The following is a 17,008-nucleotide window of genomic DNA, read 5'->3' on the forward strand; positions in this document are numbered from 1 at the left end:
AAATGAGTTGAACATGCAGCTTCAAGATGAAAATGATATCATCTGCTGTGTTTCAAATATAACAGTGTTTGAAATAAAACTTAGAACTATGGCAAGCTCAAGCTACATCAAATATTTCATGCATTTTGATATGCTGGCTAAACACAGTCCTGTGAACAGTGAAAAATATGCAGCCTTGCTTTCTGTTTTGAAAAAACATTTTGAGAATAGGTTTTGAGATAAAAAAAAAATCCCCCCTCCCCCCCCCCCCCTCTGTATTTGGGACTCCATTTTTAGTTGATCTAAATACATTACATGTGTATTTGCTATGTATGCAGCTACAGTCTAATATTCAACTCAAAAATTTTATCATGCCTGTTTATGAGATTTTATACATTATTATATATTTTAGATGTGGTGCAAGATGATTCCCATTCACTCAGTGTGGCCCAGACAAGCAAAAAAGTTGTACACCCATAGTATATAGTGTCCATACCTTCTGACCTTTATTTTCCACAAAGAAGCATTCTTGGGCTTGTACAGCACAAAGCAATGTTATCCAACAGGAGAAGAGGCCTAAGCTGCACAAGTTGCAACATTTACATGTTTTGTTATATTTTAAGATGGTTTAACACTTTCCTGTTCTGACTAAAATAAATCAACATTTCAACAGTAGATCAATTTGAACTGCTTATCATTTGACCTGTATGGCAAAATTTGTTTCGCATAGATCAGTTTCAGTCATACAACTATTTGTATCCCCCTTATGCTTGTGTTGCTAAGAAAGATTCCCATTTGGCATAAACTGCCAGCGCTAAGATGTTCTCTGTTAATGAGCGTAGACAATCTTCTTTTGCTGTTATGGGTCAGGAAGTTTTAATGCAGTAGCACTATAACAGCCTGTAAGACCCAGCTAACAGATTAGCTCAACCAGTGACAAATGAAATGTTCCAGGCAATCGTTGCAGGAACCTCTGAGATCCCAACATGGGCTCAAGAAGAGTATTTCTATGGAAACTGCTTGCCTCACCAAAGCCAAACAAGATGCTAAGTGGGGCCATGAGAAGCACAAATTGTGGTAGTGCTCTATTTTCATCAAAGCACATACAGCAAGAGTCCATCACCTGGGCAGCTGTACACACACCAGGTTGTGCAAACCATGAGTGAGAACTCAAGACACTGCTGTTATTTGTAATTATCCTGTTTATGTCCCCAGTGTAGGAGGCAGAGGCCACAGAATTAAGGAGGCATGAGGAGAAAATACACAACCCAACACAGATAAAGAACAGCAACTTGTTTTATGGATGGAACAGCACATGCCACAACACATATGCCTGTTGATCCGTTATATGCATACAATCAACAAATATACAATTAGCAGAGCGGTATGGTTAGGCTGCTATTTTACAGGTTGTATAACTAGAAGGATTATCACAGTAGAAAGGGATAATAAAAAAATAAATGGAAGCACTTCCCATGTCTTAGGTGCCCAGAAAAACTCCAAAGGGAGTGACCTCCAGAAAGAGATCCTTCTCCCGAGGCAGTCAGCCCTTAAATGGGGTCTAGGAGAGGTGGAGCCAGGTTCCACCCCTTCTGGTCACACAGGTGAATTGCCTTCACCTGTGCTCCCGTGGCTTACTCAGTGCTTGCCTCAGGTGATCAATCAGTGGTTCGGGCCATGATTCAACAGTTCCCACACAATATGTTCTCGGTAACCTGTGTTGCAGAACTCTGCTGCACTGTGGTCCCTCAGTGTCAGGTCTGCTAATTCTGAAGATTAAAATCAAGTAGCAACAGGACTAGGAATGTATCTCAGAACCAGCCTGTTCATCCCACCTCTACAGCTGGGCCACAGGAGAAGAGAGAAGGGTAGCTGCTACTGCTTCACCTGAAATTCTGAGGGAGAAAAATGAGAATCCTCACTTGTTCTGGCCATCAGAACAGCAGCTCTAGGTTGTTGGAAACAGAAACCTGAAATTAGAGGGAGGCCAATTTACTATGACCTAACTAATAGCCAGTACAGGACTCATCACTATTAGGAAAGCACAGTGGGAATGATGAGAGCCCAAGTCACACTGCACTGCCAGCAGCTAAGGCTATGCTCTGTATGGTGATTGCCCAGTGGGACAGGTGGCTGTTTATCGCAGCATCATGACAGCTGACGGAACTCCCTGAAGTTACAGTCCAGAGCTGAGCAGCCCCAAAACAACTCCTTATTTATCCCATTAGTATGTGGTTCCTACACTGTTAGCTCTCCATAGACAACAAATTCAAGCCCTGCTGCTCACAACTTCCACTAATCTGAGCAACACTGGTACCAAAGCATTACTGTGACTTCAGAGCTCTTGCCTCATTAGTCCAGTTATATACAAGCACTTAGTATTATATGGGAGCATGCAAAAATGCTTCTGAGAGGTCATTAAAATGGGGAAAAAATTCCACTGTGGTTACAGAGTAGTCAGAGATGCAAGAATGCTGTTCTGAGAAGCAATAGGAGTGCTCACTGTTAGAAAGCAGGTTGTATCACTTTATTGCTTTGTGCTTCAATTTTCACAGCCATCAGATACAGAGGACTGATTCTGTCCTCTATAAATATTTCATTAATTTAGAAATGGAAAGTGCAAAAACAAAAACAAACAAACAAAAAAGAACAGCTGCAGTATTATGTAAAAAGTCCTGTCCTCCCATACAAGAGCAACAGACTTTTTGATCCAATGGCAAGACACCCTATTCCTCCACACAAAATTCATTCTCCCTGTTAGGACAGCTCTTGGATATTTTGCAGAGCATAGCACAGCAAGCTTTTAAATAACAGCCTTCAAGATCTTTAAATGTTATTGTTTGCTAACACAAAATCACCAAATTAATAATATTTGCTCTCATATCCAACCCTCTCAGGCTGCCATAATAGTGAAGGGACTGCTCCATCCATTATGCATGTCCAGTAAAACATTATACAAATGGGTGAAGATACAGATGTAATATAGCAGGTGAGCCTATTACTCCCATCCAAATTCAGCTGAGATAGAAGAGACAAGCTGAGAATACTATCATGCAGGGTGAACGCTCAGTTCCAGTCAGAAGAGTGTTTCCAATGGGATGGAAGATGTTCACCTTTATGAGTCTTGTAAGGGATTCTGGATGACAGTGTGGTGGGCAGAGGAGTTTGTTCCAGCAGGATTCTGACACTGCAAGGGGCTGTTAGGCTGTAGTTTCTCAGGAAAATACAGTGTTTTGTAAATCAGATCTTGGATTGAAGAAGCATCACTTTTTTCTACAGAAAAAAAAAAGATAAAAGACAATTGGCAGGGATTCTCAACAGGTTAAGTAGCCCTTCTCCTCAACAAGTACCCAGAACTCCACTTCTCTAGCACCAGCATCTTTTCCTCTCTTTTTTCTTGTACATCGCTCATTCTGTGCACTCACCTACACCCAGCTCCTGCAGGAGACTGCCAAACTCTGGGTCACTCTCCAGGATTTTTAAGAGATTGGTGGATTCCATTCTCTCCAGCTGCACATCCCAGTAGATGTAAATCTTCTGACTGAAGCTGACATAAACCAGGCAGGGGCTGTTGCTTCCTTGTTTGCATGCATATAGGCCTACAAAGAGCAGAAGCATGGAAAATCTGGCTACTTCTCAAAATACAGAGAAGGCAAATAGGTAACTTCTCAGGATGAGATAACAAAGACATTAACAGAGAGCACTAAGGGAGGGGAAGAACAGAGATGGACTTGGCTATGTTAAGCTCTTCTGAGACAATTCAGTTGACTCTAAACTGTCATTAACGTATGAAGCTTGCGGATTTGCAAGCTGCTTTTTACAAGTCTGAGAGAGAGGAATTAACAAAGTCAAGGCTCAGGCTGGCTCCATGGGGGGTCCATATCTCAAGTGAGAACAGCTTACAAGACTGCACATTAAAAAGCAATGGAGAAGAAAACACTGTAGCATTCTCAGATTGGACAGAAAAAGAAAAAAAAAATTAACTAAACCCATCACAGCCATACCCCAGCATCACCCCCACTTTCTGGTTTTCCCAGATTCCACTAGAGGGAAGATTAGCTGTGCCTCTTCCTGCAGAATATACACCCCAGGAAAATTATTCCCCACTGCAGGCAGACAAAAGATCACAGGGCCCCCAGAGGAGAGCAGTAGCTCTTACGGAGAAATGTGAGGGCTGGCTCTGCAGTCAAAATTCTCACCTGCACAGAATGCACTGACATTCTCATCTGCTTGAAATCTGGCAACTGTGCGATTGTGATCGATGATGTACGTTTGGCCATCCCATGCACAGGCAATTACCTCCTCGTGTCCATTGCCCTGCAGGAACCGTAAGATTAGCACAGGCATCAACAATTCTCAGAGGCAGTCAATAATCTTTCTGCTTATTCAGAGGCAGAGCACTACTAAATGAACAAGATAACACTCTTCATTAACTTGGAAACCAACTCTTCCTTCCCTATTACAATCCTTATGTATCCTATGAGCCTGTAGACAACTGAGGTATTGACAATTTGCAAAACTTTTCAATTTTGCAATGAGATAAAAGAGCAGTTAGGGGATGGAAAAATTCATAGCAAGATGCTGTGCTCACTAGGTCAAATAGGCAGACACAACTCAATCTCTTGGAGGAAGACAGACTGACATGAGTGCGGAATGCGCTGGCATAGTCAGAGCTCTAAGTGTATCATCCTGCAATAATCCCAGCATTTTTTCAGCTGAGTCATACTCTGTGGGAATACAAGAAAGACTATTCAGAGCAGCAGCTGTGGAGCAAGATAAACAGCATGAGAAAGCAACACTGAGAACCAATCTCCAGAAGAAGAGAAAAGCAAAGTCAAGTAAACTGTGTGATGGCCTCGTGATGATGACCCTGACTGGAGAAAGAGTGCGTGACTAGGAAAAACTCATGGCTCTGATTGGAATAAGTGCCTGTGTGCAGTTAAGGACTGTTTGTGGAATGTTTTGTTAACATGTAAAGGTGGTGGGAAAGTTAAAAGAAAATCATAGAATCATACAATCACAAAGGTTGGAAAAGACCCACAGGATCATCCAGTCCAACCATTCACCCATCACCAATGGTTCTCACTAAACCATGACCCTCAACACAATGTTCAAACACTCCTTGAACACCTAAAGGGTCGGTGACTCCACCACCTCTCTGGGCAGCCCATTCCAGTGCCTCACCACCTTTCAGAGAAGTAGTACTTCCTAACATCCAGCCTGAACCTCCGCTGGCGCAGTTTGAAGCCACTCCCTCTAGTCCTAAACTTGTGAATGTATATAAGGGATGTTAGAACCTGTAATAAACAACTTGGATCATTCACATCTGAGTCTGTGCCTCAGATGCTGCAATACTGTCTCTGCCCTTCCTAAATTTATACACAGAAAAGATATGTTGAACTTCTGTCTTCAATCCTTCACTCTCAGACCTATTCATATAGTACTCACAGTAACATCCAGCTTTTCCAGTGCAAATAGCTGGTGATCAACCTGCACAGACCACAGCAGCTTGTCTGCCCCTTCCATGAGTTTCAATGTCCCTGAAGAGGAAAAAAGAAGATTGTCCTGAAAATATTAAAAGGGAACACGATGTCTGCTAACACTGGGCCCCACATACTCTTTCAGCACTCATGGTCTGCACATGGAGGGGAGAGCATAGTGCAGACAGTAGCTGACAGCAGTCTCATTTCTGGGAGGGACAGTAGTTGATTGTATTTTCAGCAGTAACAGGAAACAGGAACAAATGCCAGCAGCTCTGCTAATTGGCTTGCACCCTAAGAAGAAAACTGTTCAAAACATGATCCCTGGGTACAGTACATCAACAGCTTTCACATGAGACCACATAAACTAGAATCCTCTCACCATGTCCCACAGATCACGCAACCTCAAGAGAGGAGGTATCAGCTGAAAAGTTACTGGCTAGTAGCATAGAAGTGGCCTCCTGAATGCTAAAACGATTCTAAACACTTACCTCATACCATTTTCCTATTATCCAGAGGTACTGTGAAAGTACCAGGTAAGGTGCTGGAAACTAGTGGGAGATGCAGAAGGTCATATAACATAAACATGAACCTATCCTCACTGTGCCCTCCCACCTCAGTAAGGCTCATGAAGGAATCATGGCACGACTGGAAGCTTTGCCCATTGAGGCAGCTTCACAGTTAAGGCCCAAACAAGAATCAGAAACTCCCTAGTAGGACATCATAGGGCAGACAGACATCTTGCCTATACAGGCCAGGCTGCCTATCTAGGAATACAGATACCTAGTCTCCATACAGCTGCTCATTGAACAGAATCCCCCCATTCAGTTCATTAGATTTAGTCTGTCCTATCACTTCTCAGTCTGCAATGGAACAGAAAAACATGGCTCCAGGCCAGCATGAGGCAAGCTCTTCGCTACCAATACTTGAGTTTCAGCATCCATTTCCTTTATTGCTTTTGGAAACAACTCAAATCTCTTCAAGTACAAAGGCATATCTCTGCTATGGTTTACAGGCTCTTGTTTACATGAACTGCACTGCTAAATTGGCATCTCAAACAGTTGTTTAAGTATTGGGTAAGCATGCAGCTTAGGAGATGCTTAGCAGATGCTAACTCTAGTTTCAAGCTTTCGGTTTTGGCCCAAGCTTTAAAAGTTCTATCCCCATAGGCCATGGTGCCATATGAGTAATAAATGTTTGTAAAATGCTTTGAATGATGAAGGGAGTATAAAAGCAAAAAAAGTCATACTAAGACACTGAAAAAAAAAAAAAGAAAACAAACAAACACGTCACCCAAAGGAGCTGGAGTCAAATTCTTTTGCCTGCATCACGAAAAATTTCTGAAGCCCAGTTCCCTCTTCTTTCAAAATCAAAAGCACTGTGCACTTGTTCCCTACTTATTATTAATTAATGTTAATTAAGGACAAGCCTTGGGCTTTCTCAGAGGCCCTTCTTCCAGGACAGTGGTAGGACTCACCATCAAGTGTACATAGGGCAAAGAGACCCGAGCCATTACCCACACTGGAGCAGCCTGTAAATGCAGAAGAGAACTACAGTTGAAACCTATTTATGAGGATTGTTCCTTCCCTCTCCTGAAAAAAAAAAAAAAAGATTCAAAACAACAAGCTGACCCATACTACCCTCTTTTTTGCCCAGTCTTGAAACTTTGCGTAACAGGTATCTGCAGTCTTGCAACCAATCCTACCTCATGCCAGCTTTTATTTGTAAGGCACTACTGTCAGTGTAAACCCAAGAATCCAATAGCTTTAGTTGGCATTGATATGGGCATGTCTGGCTCTGCTGACTGCTTCTAGGAGTTTTTTTATGCCATATGTATGCAGGCCTTCAGCAGTTCTGGTTGCAGTTAACATCATCATACCCTCTCTAGGTTCCAAAAATGCACAAACACAGGCACAACAATCACAAAGGGACAATGTGGATAATAGCCTAAGCTAAATGAATATTACAACTATACCCCCACTGTTTCCTTCAGGGATAGGAATGTGGCCTTCAGTTGTTCCAGAAACAAGAGGAAAAAACAGATCCCACTAGAAGGACTACATTTCAGTCAAAGCGGCACAAAAGCACCTTCATGGCAGCTCCTGAGTCTGTTGAGATCATGCTACCAATATTATCATTTCCACTAGATGAAAACTGCACAGAAACTGTGGTTACCACTCAGCAAACACTGCTCAGATGTTACAGAGCTCTTACTTTGGGAGTAGATTAGGTATCTGTCTCAGTGCTCAAAGCTCTGGCTTTACTAGTTCCTACAGCTGTGAACTTCCTGCAAGCAGTTCCTCTCTGAAGCCTGTGTATCACACCACTGTGCACAGGACTAACTAAACCCAAAGACAAGACTTCCCTGACCACCACTTCAGTAAACTTTCTACCTGTCCACTAGTCAGAAGGGACATGCAAGATAAAAGTTTTGGAAGTGATATCACAGTTGGTTGCGGAAGGCTGGAGCTGTACTCAACTACAGCTGCATTTTATGTTTGCAGTGACAATGTCAAAGGAGGCACAGTCTCCTTGAGGTCTGCAGCAACCCAGGAAACCTGTCAGTCAGTGGCAAGCCAGAAGAGTTGAAAGCAGTTTCATGCTTTCCCCAGACAGCTTTCCCAAAATGACACTGTACTGCAAGCCTACCTCCGCCACCCATGCATAGCTCCAGGCTACAACACCCCAGAACACAGACTACCCTATTTCTACAGGGTCATTTATAGCAAACAGTTAGCCAGTTGGGTGCTACACTGCCTGTAGTTGACATTCATCTAGACTCACTCTATTCTGAATGATCTGCTGTGCCCTCTACAAACTGGTCAGCATGACACACTTTAGCTGTCTCATTACTGCTGTTCCAGCACCAAGGGGCTTTTTACAAACTTCTCATCCCTTATTCTGCAGGTTTTGTATGTAGTGAAATAACTGATTTCATGCTCCAGTGATCATGGTACTTGCAGCAGCTGAGATGTTGAAAATATGACAAGCTTAGCAACTGGGTAGGAATTGTACTCTGTGGAGAAGGGAAAGGGTGGGAGGGGGAGGTTCGGTCAGTTGTCCTTCTCCCTCAGCTCTAATCATACTGGACAGCCTAATTCCTCCTCAGACAGCACTGCAGATGATAATACAAATGCAGATCAATTCCAGCCAGTTGCAGACAAGGAGGGAAAGTGACCCGTGCTTTGAATCTTCTTCTTCCTTGCATTATGGAGCGTATGGGCAAGGGAGTGTGAAACTTGTATTCTCTGGATGTACCAAAACAGTGTTCAGCATATTCAGCCAGTTGCATGAGGGAAGCACTAGTAGCACGTAAGAAATGCCTGAATACAAAAGCAGTAGGTTAGGGCTGAGAGAAACCAGCAGTTACAGATAACAGCTGAACAGTATAAACTGAAAGGAGACAAAGGACAGCAATATAAATGAAATATGGAAGCAGCTCTGGAGAGGTTGGTATCCACAGGTAAAGGAAGGGCGAGATATTGCTGCTAGAGGAATCAAGTGTTCAAATGCAAGAAATTAAAAATGAGACTGTGGAAAGGAAGAGGTGCATCTAGGTAATTAGGAAGAGGGCAGAAGCTGCAGTCATGCAAAAGCAAGAATCTAGTATATCTGCAGGAGCAGGGCTTCAGACATTCAAGACGAGTAAATGCAAGCAAGTGGAGGATACAGGAAAACTTCTGCTGGGTGAAGAATAACCAAGGGAAGGTCCAAAGTCTGTAGAAAGTTCAAAAGCAAACATTTAGCTGTTCTTCAGAGGCAGACCAACGGGAGATGAGATCCTTCTGTTCTAGGATCTAACCCCCAAAATTTTTAATTTTCAGCCACTGGAAATCTGATTTCGCACTGGACTGACATATTGAACAAATATCAGAAACAACTGTTGAGGCAGGGACCCCAAGCTCCTAACCTCTCACCTCGGCCAATGCTACCAATCAGATGAGTGGAAACATTCTTGTTGTGAATCCGGCCAGATGTTTGGTGGAGAATAACGTCTCGAAGAGGGGCCTCCCTAGGGAGAAAAAACGCAGGCATCAGGAAAGGTTAGGAGATCATGCCTCGTCCTGTGTCAGAACAATCTGAAGAGCAGAGTACTCCAGAACTCTCCAAGTCTAGAGATGGATAGAGTCTGTGCACAGGCTGACCCTTTAATGAATTACTCAGGAACAGTATGCTATCCCCAAAGCAAAAAATGACAGATTGCTCTAAGTAGGGGGCATTTCAATCATCACTATTAGGATTTGTCAGCAAGAAGGATTACTTGCTGACAAAAAGCAATGAAAAGAAAACACACCACCCCAGGAATGACAGAAACTTGCTAATGATTAAAAAATAAGACCTAGTGATTTGTAGCATCATAAAACTAGAAAGAACTCAAGTAAGTCAATAAAATATCTATTCTAAACAAGGAGATTGGTGATTTTTTTAACTTATTTTCTGTGACACATGCCTGAATGCTATTCATTCAGGAAAACTGTCTGTCTATGGTTGAACAAGTGAGTCAGAGATCATGTCTGGGCGTGGGTTCTGGCCAGGGAGGTACTTCATTAAGGTCTTTCATTAAGGTACTTTCATTAAGGTCTCTAAGACATCAAGATTTGCCCAGCTTCCATCCTATAGGTTTTCTGGGTCTTCCTTAACGTCCCACAGAACAGCACAGGAGTGCGTGAACAGGGAAAATAACCTCACTGCTCGTTCTGATTTTCCTGCTTGTAATTTACAGCAGTGGCTGCCAGGTCTTTGTTAGGAAATCCTGCCCTACCTGAAAGAAACCAGTAGTGTCTTCTCAGGACTTCAGATTAATTGGCCTTGGCTCAGCCTTACAGATGCCACCCTTCCCATAATTGGACAGCTCCCCTGACTACTCCTCTTTATTGAGATCTATGTCACTCATTCCTTGGCCAACCTGAGAAGAAGAGCAGGACACAACGAAAACAGTATTCATCTCTAGGATGAATTCATGGGCACTCGGGAAACTTAAGCCATGAACTCCCAGCAGGTAGTTCATCACAGGTACTGGCTTCACTAGGATGACAGCATTCCCCCTCAGAAAGACAGTGGTGATGGTGCCCTCTTGTGATAGGCATCTACAGTAGAATCTCCACATCTACTCCACACAGACACTGTTCACCTGCTTGGGGAAGACCTGTCTCTCCCCTCTATCGTGGGTTGTTGCTCAGAGTCCCAGGTGCACAGCAGAATGGCATAACCGCAGCCTGGCTGGGACACCATCATCTCTGGCAAGCCATCAGGGCCTGGATTCACAGAAAGGCTATCCACCTGTACTGACACAGGATAGACAAAGATAGAGTAGAACTTAGAACCTTACGTAACTTAAAAGTTTCTACTGTGCAACTCGTACCTAAATCTGACTACAGCAGATTTCCTCATAGAAGCTGAGCATGAGCTGAACAAAGCCAGATACAGGAAAATATCCAAGTAAAAGGCATCTTCACCTAGCAAAAGCCACTTAAGAACACCCTTAGCGGAAAATGTTCTCTAGTCAAGTGAGAGAAGCTAATGGCTGCCCAGAACATCACACCAGCTTCCCTGCATGCACAGGGTAACTGCTGGGCAAATCTCCTTTCAAGCCATCAAGATAACAATGACTTTGTTGATAGGACTGAGATTTCGTGCCTCTTCCCATATCCTTACCTGACCTTCCAGTAACCATTTCTTTAGCAGGATCAGCTGCCCACAGACATGGTCTGAATTCTCCGATAAGTCCTCCCAGCGGAAGGCACGCACCACTCTGTCAGTGTAACCTACAACCAGCTCACACTTCCCATCTCCATCTGCAGAGAAACCAGGAGACAGAAGGGCTCTCTTAGGCCTTCATAACTGCAAAATCCTCAACATCCAGAAACCACTGCACTGGTTTCCATTAAGCAGCATCCTTGAGGATCCCAATCCTATACAAGAACTCACACTTTGGAAAAAATTTTTAAATTCTTGCTCCTCTCAAGGACTGTCTTTGTTAAAGCTACAGTTTCAGCTAGATAATCATTTTCTTCTGCGTGCTCCATACACTTTCTCTCTCCCCATCACCACTTCATGCCCCCAAATTCCCTCACCCTGAACTCCCATCCTTGCTGTCCTACTCACCTATGTCACTGATCAGCATGACCTTGGTGTTGGCAGGAATATGTTGCTTGAACACTGGCTTCTGCTCTTCCGCTAACTCATGGTGGCCTGAAGCATCTGGGTGCTTTGAAGGGGAAGTCAGATCAAAAAGATGAAACCAACCTTCTGCACTCACTGCCACTGCAAGATTCTAAGAAATAGAACAGTCCTTGTGTTATTTTTTTATTTTAGAAATTGTAGCAGGGCAAGGGAAGATCAATGACTGATACAAGGGAACAAGAGACTATTTCTGGCCAGTTGTTAAGGCGTTATCTCTAGATCTGTGTCCGTGACAGGGGGACGAAAGAAAGAAAGAAAGAAAAAAAACAAAAGAGAGGAAGGAAAAAAGTGTCAACCATTTATGGCCGGTCCAGCCCAGCCCCATGACTAATGAGGCAGGGCACTTGTGGGCCAGCACCTCGGGAGAGAGAAAAAACAGGGGATGAGATAGTAGATGGGTCTAAAGAAAAAAACAACAGAGTGATGGCAACGATCTGAGGAGGAACGTTAATTTACTAAATCCAACAAAATCAAACAAAATGAGAGAAAGAATGTCCAAAACCAAGGCCTTACTCTACTGCCTCGTGAGACTGAATGTGTACAAGTCTATGGGGCCGGATGACATGCATCCCAGGGTACTGAAGGAGCTGTCTGAGGTGGGTGCCAAGCTGCTCTCCATCATATTTGAAACATCATGGTTGCCAGGTGAGGTCCCGGACGACTGGAGGAAGGGTCATGTCACTCCCATTTGTAAGAAAGGGAGCAAGGAGGACCCAGGGAACTACAGGCCGGTGAGTCTCACCTTTGTATCTGGGAAGATCATGGAACAGATCCTCCTGGACAACATGCTTGGTCACATGAAGAATGAGCTTGTGAGACAGCCAGCACGGCTTCGCCAGGGGAAGGTGATGCCTAACCAATCTGGTGGCCTTTTATGACAGAGTGATGGCATCGGTGGGCAAAGGGAAGGCGACCGATGTCATTTACCTGGATTTGAGCAAGGCCTTTGTTATGATCCCCCACCACGTTTTTATCTCCAAATTGGAGGGATGTGGATTTGATGGGTGGACCACTTGATGGATAAGGAATGGGTTGAAAGGCTGCAGACAGAGGGTGGTAATTAATGGTTCTATGTCCAAATGGAGGCCGGTAACGAGCGGTGACCTTCACAGGACTGTCTTGGGACCGGCGCTCTTTAATAGCTTTATCAATGACATTGATGACAGAATTGAGTGCACCCTCAGCAAGTTTGCTGATGACACCAAGCTGAGTGGTGCAGTTGACACAGTGCAAGGAAGGGATGCCATTCCAACAGACTCAAAAGGTGGGCCCAGGTAAATCTAATGAGGTTCAACACAGCAAAGTACGAGGTTTTGCACTTGGGCTGGAGGAATCCCAGGCATATATGCACACTGGAAGGAGCAGTCTTTCAGAGCAGCCCTGCAGAGAAGGACCTGGGGGTCCTGGTGGATAAAAAACTGAACATGAGCCAGCAGTGTGTTCTTGCAGCTCGGAAAGCAAATGGTACCCTGGGCTCCATCAGAAGAGGGGTGGCCAGCAGGGACAGGGAAGTGATTGTCCCTCTCTACTCTGCCCTTGTGAGGCCCCACCTGGAATACTGTGTCCAAGTCTGGGGCCCCCACTACAAGAAAGACAGAGAGCTGTTGGAGAGGGTCCAGAGGAGGGCCACAAAGATGCTCAGAAGGTTGGAGCACCTCCCCTATGAATACAGGCTGAGGGAGCTGGGCTTGTTCAGACTGGAGAAGAGAAGGTTGCGAGGTGACCTCCTTGCAGCCTTCCAGTGCCTCAAGGGAGCCTATGAACACAAGGCACGTCAACTCTTTACAAGGGTAGATAGTAGCAGGACAAGGGGAAATGGTTTAAAGCTGAAGGAGGGAAGATTGAAGTTGGATGTCATGGGGAAGTTGTTTACCATGAGAGTGGTGAGGTGCTGGAACAGGCTGCCCAGAGAGAATCATAGAATTGCTAAGGTTGGAAAAGACCTTAAAGATCATCGAGTCCAACCACAACCTAACCATACTACCCTAACACTAACAATCCTCTGCTACATCATGTCCCCAGGCACCACATCCAAAACCATCCAAGTGTTTTTAAACACATCCAGGGATGGTGACTCAACCTGGGACTCAACCTACCTGGGAAGCCTATTTCAGTGCTTAACAACCCTTTCTGTAAAGTTTTTCCTCATATCCAGCAACTTAAGGCCATTTCCCCTCATCCTGTCACCTGTCACCAGTGAGAAGAGAACAACCCCACTCTCACTTTAAGTACCTTTCAGATATTGGAAGTGAGCAATAAGGTCTCCCCTCAGCCTCATTTTCTCCAGACTAAACAGCCCCAGTTTCTTCAGTTATTCGACTGAAGGTTGTAAGAGGTTGTGGATGCTCCGTCCCTGGAGATGTTCAAGGCCAGGTTGGATGGGGCTCTGTGCAGCCTAGTATTAAATGTGGAATAGTCTAATATTAAATGTCGAGTATTAAATGTGGAGGCTGGTGACCCTGCCTGTGGCAGGGGGGCCTGGAGATTCATGATCCTTGAGGTCCCTTCCAACCCAGGCCATTCTGTGATTCTGTGATACCACTACAGGTGAAAGTAGGCGGGGACCACGTGCTTCTCCACCATGGACCGGGAGAGCGAGCAAGAGGGAGAGGCTGGTGACCTGCCAGGAGCTCCATCTTTCTTCCTCTGGGCCTGAAGTCCTCTGGGGAATGCCACTCCTTCCCTCCTCTCCAAGAACCAAAATGCCCAAAAAAGGCAGTCCCCAGAACCAGAACATTAACTCTTTAACTCCCACTGCTTTACATGATGTTATGATGTGGAATACCGCCAACAAAAATCACAAAACCATACCACCAGTATACAAACCACCCAGGTCCTGAAGGGTCCAAACGGTCCAAAGGGTTCATCATTTCAGAATAGGATATCAAGCTGATGTGTGCGTGCAATTTCCAATATACGGCTTACTCTAACCTCACTTCAGCTCTGCTCTCCCCTGGAGCACAGTATTTTAGGCAGGGTGCCTAAAGTGAGAATCTTTGACTTCTTAGTCATTTGTTTAACTCTCAAAAATAGCAAGCCCCCAGAAGAAGTCATATTAGACCCACTAGAATTTGATTGGAAGTTGAGACTATTCTGTGGCTGTCTTCTTTAGGTGACCTTAAACACATACAGTTAAGCAGCAGAAGAGCCATGACCTGCAATAGGGCCCAGTACAGCTGGATAAAAGCCACCAAGAAAAAGGAGTAATCCTTAAACCCCTGAAGCTTCATGGCACTCACACAGGATGATGTGCTTATCAGCCGTGCTTCCTAAAGATAAGATCTCTTTGCTCACTCAGACTTGTATGGTGTTTACAGACAGATGAGATACAGGTTACACATAAGCACAAAAACAGTTTTAGAATAGAAGCGTTAAAATTCTATGCATGAGGGCAGATCCTGGAGGGAAAACACCTACCATCTGTTCTCCTCCACACTCTGGACGGACATGAGCTAAATCTCCTAAGCACTCCCCATTTGCCCTACAGACAAAGATGGGGAGAGTTTGATTGCTCTCACCTTTCCTTTATTGCATACATCTCCCACACCAACACATGTAAGCTGCAAGAGAAAAGAAGATCTTAGGAGTCCATCTATAAGAGAAGGCAATCCAAAGAAGCACTTTTAGATAAACCCCTGCCCTACCCCCCCCCCCCTCTTCTCACAAATAGTCTCTTGAACTCGAACAGCCTTTTTAATGACAAAAAGAACAGTCCAGGACAAAAACACATGAGCCACAGAGCTGTCCAGAGCTCTGGGGCAAAATTCACAGTGCACAGGAACAGGTTCAAGGTGGGAGAAGGCCCAACAGTTACTGTGTTTGTTCAGTACTTTGCTCATAACTTCTAGTCCAAAGGACTTGCTGTAAGCAAGAGGGACTTACATCACTAGATGAAAGACATCAGAAGCAGTTCTGGCTGCCACTCCTCTCTGGCTTTCATATTCCATAGCAGTGATCAAGGACAATAATATGTACATACACAAAAGGGCCAAACCAGTTAAAAGCTTTGTCAAGAACTGACCATTCCTTGGCAGGATCGTACAGTCCAGGGTTTGCTGTCATCATTTTTGTACACATAGAGTTTCCCATTGGTGTCTCCTACCACTAGCTCATTCAGCTGTACAAGAAAATTGGGTTAGTAAGAAGTGCACAACTGCAGTAACATAGTATTCCCAGCACAGTGAGAATTACAGATTTCATACCTGAACTGTAAGAATCAGCAAAACAACAAAAGTTAAAAGCTTGAAACAGTAGAGAAGGTCTAGGAAAAAAATTAAGAGCACCCATTTTACACAAGCAGACAAAACAGCTGACTTGGGCTTTCTTGATTCATCTGAGGAAGATGTGGAGAAAGTAATCCTCCAGAAAAAATCTGCAAGAACACAATACATTTACACTGGATCTTCAGCCTCACTGACAAACTGACTAAACAGCGATTACTTCTTGAAAGATGACTGCTGAAGAGTCACCATCTCCTCCTGCTAATGAGCCTACATATGCCATACTCTGCATTGTCTCTACTTCAATTTTATGCATTACTCCCTTTGCACATTACCCCATGTAACACTAGTTCACATGGCAAGCTATGACACTTTCCAGGATAGCAGGGTAGGGCTATAAGAAAATTTGTCTGTTGAGACAATCTTCATATATGTGTTCAAAGCTAATCTCTTCCTAATTACAGCCAAATCAGACATTTCAAGAACAGCCATTTGTGGGGCTGACACAAGTAGTGCTAATGCACATCCATCCATCATATAGATCAAGAGACAATTAACCTCGACTTTACTCCATTAGTGATCCACTACACTACAACAAATCGTTTCCCCACAACTCTACATTTCCAGTCGTGCAACGGTGGCAACGTCTCTCCCTGGGACCAAAAGTTAATTTCCCTAAGAACTTTACGACAAGCGGTGCCTACGACGTCCAATGGTAACGCAAACGTTGATTGGCTGTAATCCAGAGACGGAAACATTCCATTTATGAGCGACCTTCTCTGTCCGCCCGCCCACCACGCGCTGCAGCCCCCCGCGTAGCTCCGCTAGGCTCGCATGTGTGCCCGCCACGCAGCCCCGCGGCGCCCGTCCGCTCAAGACTGGAACAGATCCCGCCGCTACCGCGTCACGGCCGCACCGTGTCGTTGTCAGCGTCCCCCAAGCAGATGGCGTGCGGAAAGAGGCTGCCGCAGAACTCAAGTGCCACACGCTGCACGTAACTCACAGACCGCATACCGCCGCAGCCGCTCGCTACCGCACCGGAGCCTACACTGGGCCGACAGGAATGCGATGGCGACTCCGCGTGCCTAAGCGAGGGGGAATGACGTCAAAGTGGAGGAGGAGCTGAGGCGGTCGCGGGGGCGGAGC

General features: G+C 44.7%; 1 protein-coding gene across 10 annotated transcripts; it reads right to left on the bottom strand.

Moving 5' to 3' along the window:
* Window positions 1-461: 461 nt before the first annotated feature.
* On the bottom strand, window positions 462-16,969 carry ITFG2 (integrin alpha FG-GAP repeat containing 2). 10 transcript variants are annotated; one of them, XM_046909755.1, is made up of 12 exons: window positions 16,877-16,969; window positions 15,664-15,759; window positions 15,161-15,202; window positions 11,565-11,733; window positions 11,115-11,254; window positions 10,591-10,739; window positions 9,377-9,471; window positions 6,937-6,990; window positions 5,428-5,519; window positions 4,179-4,296; window positions 3,405-3,578; window positions 462-3,252 (listed from the first exon to the last, which is right to left on the bottom strand). In XM_046909755.1, exons 2-12 carry the CDS (start codon window positions 15,664-15,666, stop codon window positions 3,095-3,097), a joined length of 1,194 nt encoding a protein of 397 aa, XP_046765711.1. In that variant the 5' UTR covers window positions 15,667-15,759; window positions 16,877-16,969; the 3' UTR covers window positions 462-3,094. The 10 variants fall into 10 exon arrangements, with proteins under 10 accessions (XP_046765711.1, XP_004938146.2, XP_046765699.1 ...); XM_004938089.5 differs by having other exon boundaries at window positions 16,866-16,969; XM_046909743.1 differs by having other exon boundaries at window positions 11,565-11,667; window positions 16,779-16,969.
* Between the last annotated feature and the right edge of the window lie 39 nt (window positions 16,970-17,008).

This window comes from Gallus gallus, chromosome 1 (assembly GCF_016699485.2).
Source record: "Gallus gallus isolate bGalGal1 chromosome 1, bGalGal1.mat.broiler.GRCg7b, whole genome shotgun sequence".
NCBI classification, from domain to species: Eukaryota; Metazoa; Chordata; class Aves; order Galliformes; family Phasianidae; genus Gallus; species Gallus gallus.

Bases quoted from the DNA above. Each gene is read 5' to 3' on its own strand.
- ITFG2 (XM_416486.8), bottom strand. From the start codon at position 16,874: ATGCGGTCTGTGAGTTACGTGCAGCGTGTGGCACTTGAGTTCTGCGGC. The intron at 10,740-11,114 runs GTAAGGATATGG...GTGTCAGTACAG, and splicing joins AATGGTTACTGGAAGGTCAG to GTGGATAGCCTTTCTGTGAA. The intron at 3,579-4,178 runs GTGAGAATTTTG...TGCTCTTTGTAG, and splicing joins TGTCAGTGCATTCTGTGCAG to GCCTATATGCATGCAAACAA.